The 6,477-nt window shown below is 35.2% G+C and overlaps 1 protein-coding gene across 1 annotated transcript; it reads right to left on the bottom strand.

Annotated features, from left to right (window-relative positions):
* Window positions 1-3,837: 3,837 nt before the first annotated feature.
* On the bottom strand, window positions 3,838-6,217 carry LOC116140147 (amino acid permease 3-like). Its single transcript, XM_031425768.1, is given in 6 exon segments — window positions 3,838-4,479; window positions 4,588-4,727; window positions 4,832-5,049; window positions 5,182-5,275; window positions 5,819-6,052; window positions 6,127-6,217. Coding segments are annotated over 6 exon segments (1,419 nt in total).
* Window positions 6,218-6,477: the final 260 nt, after the last annotated feature.

Consider the following 6,477-nt stretch of genomic DNA (forward strand, 5'->3'; position numbering starts at 1 on the left):
CATTCTTCAAACCAGCAGCACCACACTGTAATCTATACACGCTGCCAGGATGCAACAACCATGGAGCAAACCAGTTGCTGCCTTGGCTAGACAGGAACAACCATAACCCATTGAGAGGAGGCAAAGAACAGCTGAAAATAAAGTTGAGTATGATTCCAAAACCCGATTGCATCAACCGTAACAAACATGTGCTGGCTTTGCTGGAAAAATAGCAGCTCAAAACCAACAAGGCACAACACATGAAAAATATCAAAAGGCCAACCATAACCACCATTACAAGAGAAAGCTCCCCTACCATTATTAAGATGCCAAATGCCGTAAACTAAAGGTACTACCAACACACTCGTCCAGCTATCCCATAGCCTCCTCAAATTACAAAAGACCAGCTGCACCTTCAAATACACTATTGCCTGGACAAGAAAGAACTTGTACATAATAACTTTGCAAATAAAGCAACACAAAAACAAATGTGCAACGCCTATTCTACAAGCAAGCCCAATCACAAAGTGGTTCACAGTAATCCCCCAAACAACAATACTCATAATGCCCTCATTGACTAGCATTACTCTTCCCGTGAGCAAAACCTGACCCAAAACACACCACCAAACTTCAATTCCTTCTCAACACAATCACCGCAACACACAACAATCAAGAAAAATCGTATCAAAAAAGCAATCAAACAATCAAATCTTCTATCAGTCAACTCGGCTTTAACTCAGTTTGGCCGGCAAATGAAGCTTCTCAATCGGACATATCAAGTCGGCATGTGGCTCTTGCACCACGCCTTTGGCCAACGCAAGGTCCTCAGGTGACGGCTAGATGTGGCCAGCAACAGCCACTGCCACAGAGAAAGGAAAGATAAGAAGAGAAGAAAAGGAAAGGGAAAAGAGAAAAGGAAGAAAACAAAAGAGAAGGGGAAGAGAGAAAAAATAGGGAAAGTGGCCTGGTGCGATTGGGAGAAGAAAAATTAGGGGTTTTGTTTCTTAAGTTTATATACAGCAGATAAAATGACATGATTATCCTTTAATTATTTTTGAAATTACTATTCTATCCTTCTACAGTTAAAAATAACGGAGAAATTGGCTGGATGGGTGGGAAACTGTCATTCTGAAACTTTTCGGGTGGGAACTGGTCATTAGGGCAAACCTTGGGTGGGAAGTGTACAGTAATTAATTATATGAAAGAGAAGACTCCTATAGTGCTACAAGCCTACAAGAATCTGTCTGTGCAGTATGTATAGTAGTTCTGAATTCTGATTGGAGGGCTTTTAGCAAAAAGAGACGGTCTCGTTCCAGGCAATCAGGCATCTCCAAGGATTTAACTTTGCTTGTAATTAATAAAGAATAAATAGGTTGAAAAATCCAACATGGATTGAACTAATTATAACTAGCGAGTGACAGGTGTAAGTCAAGCTTGATGAATGAAGATTGAAGACTAAAAATGAGGTAAAATTCATTCCAATTTGAACATGCTCAAAAAGTTCCATGGTATATATAACAATAGGCGGATTCTGTCAAGCCCTCTTTGCGATCACTAAGGAGAACAGAGATCGAAATATATTATTTTATGGCAAGATATATACTTTAATAGAAACTAATTAAGAGTTGTTTCTTGTTTTATATCATATATGATTGAATTGGTTCACCGATCCGAAGGAGTACCCAGCAAAACAAGATTTTTCAAAGCATCTGCATAGGTTATAATTGACCTGAAAATTCAGATAAATTAGTTAAGCTCGTTGATGGGCCATGCACATATTGAATAAAAGATTAATTAGTTAATAAAGTATTCAGGCAAAGAAACAACACAGAAAAACAAGTACAATATGCCTTTACCGCATGATCATTTAGGCTTCTTTTCCATACAAATATTTAATGTCAGAAAACTATTTAAAAGAAGTTTTTGTTTTTGACAAGTTAAAATATGATATTATCTTTTAATTGGTTTAATAGATAAAACCTTTCATTTACATTTGTTTCATTTTTAACCATCCATAACTTTTATGTCTTCGTTCTAACAGCTCTAGTGTGAAAACTCTTAACGCTAGAAATCTACGGGACTCTAGATAGAAATTCTTCTAATTATTCTCCAAATTAGAGTAAGAAATTAAATATCAAAATTTATTTAAACTAATAAATAAATTAACTAATTATATTTTATTAACAAAATTAAAAAACAAGATATATATTTTTTTTAAAGGAATAGTAAATGTATATAAAAGTTATTTTAATTTTCTAAATAAAAAATGGAAAATAATTTTTTGTACTCTAGCGCTAAAGTTGTCGAGCACTAAAGTAGCTTTGCCTTTTCGTAGCAGCTAGGGTTTGTGAAATAACAATTTATTTATTTTTAATAGATAAAATAAAAACTCCTTTAATTTGTGGATAAATCCTTCCAAACCAATATCAATCTTCTTTCATTAGAGACGTAATTTTATATATATTTAAAAGGTACAAAATGTGAAATCGAAAGTGAGAATTTGTAGTTAGTTGATTCTTTTCTGATTATATATTTGTATCTCCTCCACTTAAAAAAAGTAAGTAAAGGAGATAAGGAAACGACCACCACAGCCTAACCAACAATCGTACCTTTATACTCCTTAGAGGCTCTAAGCTTTTATGACAGCATCTAATACAGAATATATAAAATTTTAAAGAAGGTTCAAGGAAACAAGAATTAATGTAGTGGCATTAGCTTTATTGTATTCAAGTAGTTGAACGGGTCAATGCACGTTACCTCATTTATACTCCTTAAATTACGGAAATATGAAATTTCAGGGATGCCAATTCAGAAACACATTATTGTATTTAACTATTAAAAGAAATTAGAGAAAGTTTGCATTTTAGTTATTTGACTAACAAAAAGGAAATTGGTTAATGTTTCTCAAACTAGAAGAATCTTAAAATATTCCTCGAATAAACCCAGTTTATTGGCTGCCTCCCTTTCCTCCTTGGATCAAAGTTAACACCGATTGTCTTGCAAAAGGCAGTCCCGGTCCAGTCGCCTACGGAGGCATTTTTCAAGATGCCGTTGGTTTTTGTTTAGGTTGTTACGCAATGTCCTAAAAATTTCTCGTTTGATCCTCCTTGGGAACTTCGTACAAGATGGAAAAACTGCCTCCAGTTGCTGTAAAGGATTTCCTTCTGTTGTACAGACATCTTAAGAGAAGGCAACTTGGCAGCTAATTTCTTAGCAAATTTAGGTCTACATTCCAATTCTTTTACATGGTGGGACTCTCCCCCTGATCAATATCTCCAAACCTAGTTTGGGAACTAGTTTCCTATAGTTTGGGAACTAGTTTCCTAAACTAGGTTTCTCTCTTCATTTTCGTTTTAGGTGGTCTGTCCCCGTTTGTTTGTAAGGACTGTTTTTCTTTGTTTCTCCGTTGGGGTAAGGTTCTATGTCGCCCCGACTTGTCCCTCTATTTTCTTTTATAAATTTAGTCCTCGTTGCTGAGGTTTATTTAGAAAAAAAAAAAAAAAAAAATACAAAAAAAAAAAAAAAAAAATACTTAAAGCTGGAAGGAATACTACGCGTTACTACGCCTGTTCGAATGTTGTACAATTTTTATTTGGTTAAGTTCCGTCACCTACTTACTCTCTAAATAAGTGACCATTTTTCCACAAGGAAAACATTATTATATCATGAAAGAGTCGCACCTTCACCGCGTGACAATAAAAGGGACTAGCTTTTGACTAATCTCAATGGAAAATAAATCAACATTTCTTCGCGAAAAAGCGAACGGCTAGCTTTGAGAGACAAAGAACAAGTGGCACTTTATTCGGAGAAAAACATTTAAAAAAAACAAACAAACGAGCCCTCAATTAGGAAATGGTCTTAAAAAGGCTTTGAAGACTTGAGGTCAAGAACAATTCCAGCGATAGAGCCAGCAGCAGCAGCTATGGTGACAATGAAGCAAGCAAAGCTTAGGATTTGAAGGCAAACCCATTTTCTGCTCCACTTTGGTATCTTATTTTGGGCGATATACATCTCCACAGGAAAGTAGGCTGTCAAAGGCCAAAATCCTAGGGCTCCAAGGAGATCAACTACATCGTTACGGAACGGAAGAAGCATTGAAATCACAGTGATTCAGATCACAAATATAGTTCTCCAAACTAAACGGAAGAAGTTGAGCTTGTAGGGTTTAAACCCTGGAATTGGGACTTTAATCTCTTTGTTGATAAATTCGCTATCTGGGAATTTTTCAGCAGCTTGTTTTTCAACGAATGCAAAGAGGGGCTGACAGTAAACTTGATATGCACCGATAAGATGGATAACAATGGCTGCATTGGCTATGTCAATTAGCCAATATGGGTTACAAAAACCAGAACCAGTGAGGGGGTCTTCCGGTGATAAGTCTCCGCAGGCAGCATAACCAAAGAAGCCAAAGAGCATGTAGAATAGGGTTGTTATTCCAATACTGATCAGTGATGCCTTGTTCATTATTGTCTCAGCTTCAGATGAAGTTTTGATTGTGTCCTGTTACGTATATGCCAATTATTCATATTAATTAGATAAAATTTTCGGAAAAACAAATAGTATAATGTGAACATGCAGTTTTTGTTGTACTAAAAATGGAAGATATACCTGAATCTGAAAATGGACGTTGGAGTAAGAATAGGCCAAAGCTATGATACCAACTGCTTGTAAGCTCCTCCATATCTTCTGGGTTTCAGTCACTGTCCCAATTCTTATACCAGTTAAATTTCCCCTGAACTTTCTAGTTTCTGGTGATTAAGCGAGCCAAAAAAACTTACGTAACTTTTCTAGAAAAAAAGTTTCCCATTAAAATTAAAGTTAATAAATGATCTGTAGTGTATGTATATCATGCCTGCAACTTTAGCAATGCTGAGACAAAGAATAATTCCGGAGTAGGTAAAGGACATGGCAGCGGTTAAAATGGAGAGCCACCATAACTCATTGAAGTCGTTAAATTGAGAGGAAATAATAATCTGAATGATGCCAAAAACAATCATCTCTGGATTGGTATTCTCACGGTGCATATTATTGTGATCACTTATGTGAAGGCACTTTGACCTTCGGATTGCTCTTATTAACAAAATAAACCCAAAACTTGTTAGGCCATGGAAAAACATTACAAAAAATTAATTAAACAAGAAACCCAAATTCTTATAAAAAAGGAAATTTCAAAAATAATTAAAAATAAAAAATATAACGCACTTCATACTCATAGATGATGTTATAGTGTAACCAATGAGTCCACAAAAAAGGTTCACGTAGTAAACAAGCCCACAGACCTTAAATTTAGTCCCACCTGAGAAAGGAACAAGACAAATTAATTGGATACATAAAAGTGCAAAACTTCTTATCAAAAAAGGAATATTTTTTGTTATAATTTGATTAAGAATCTATATGACACCTGTAAAGTAGTATTCACGTTCGATTTCTAGATACAACTATCCTTAAATTTAAACAAAATCAAAATTTAATTCTATATATATTCTCTAAAAATCCCTCAAACATATAACCACAATAATTAATCATATTAAATTCTCTATAGATTTTCTCTTCATTATATATTCCGTCTACAGGTAATTTTAATAGCAAATACTTATGGCTGCGAGGGTAGTCGGTCATTTTCGATATTAGGGGACCTAATTACTAAACTTTGATCAGATGGGTGCGGATGTATTTGTTCCCTTTTGAAATCGTAATTTGTACGTTGATGTTATTAGACTAAAGCAGGGGACTCAAGGTAAATAAAAGTGATTCACTACAAATCTTAAATTGAAACCGAAGAAAAAAAAAGGGACAAATGAGTTAGTTTAAATAAATTAGACCCATGATTCAAATTTACCAAGGCTGGATCTAATAGCATCCATGTAAGTGTAGTTTCTCTTGCAGGGGACAGGGTCGCCTGAACGGTAACAAACAGCTAGAAGGGTAGAGATGTAGTAAGTGACAAAAGAGAACAAGAAGATGACTGTGAGCCCTGCAATCCATCCCAGCTGAGTTGTGGCCCAAGCCAGCGATAGAATTCCCGAACCTATCAGAGCCGTTATGATGTGAGCACTTGCAGTCCAGACAGTCCCTAATACAAAAACAAACATGAAATCAGTTATTAACTAAACTTAAACTGAAGTTCTATGTTTTATTAAAACTTACCTGTTTGCTTAAGGTGGCCATTATCATCCATGCATTCAGAGCTGCCTTGATGACACCGGATGGAAAGTTCGAAAACTTGGTTTTCACCCATCTCTCTTGTGAAAAAAGCCAACATAAATAAGCCTTCTTTTTTTGTTGTTGTAATCTTAATTAAAGTTTATGCACTATATAAATGAGAACAAAAACAAGCTTTGAAGAGAGTTAACAGCAGAGATATCTCAAGTCTACTTATGAGTGTGTTAAACTAATACTGAGATTTTCCATACCTGTGAAGCGTTAGAAGAAATTCGAAAAGATTTAGGGCTGTCTCAAGGTGAGTATGGTATCTACTAGCTATAGCTTGATAGATAA

This window comes from Pistacia vera, unplaced genomic scaffold (genome assembly GCF_008641045.1).
Source record: "Pistacia vera cultivar Batoury unplaced genomic scaffold, PisVer_v2 Contig364, whole genome shotgun sequence".
NCBI classification, from domain to species: domain Eukaryota; kingdom Viridiplantae; phylum Streptophyta; class Magnoliopsida; order Sapindales; family Anacardiaceae; genus Pistacia; species Pistacia vera.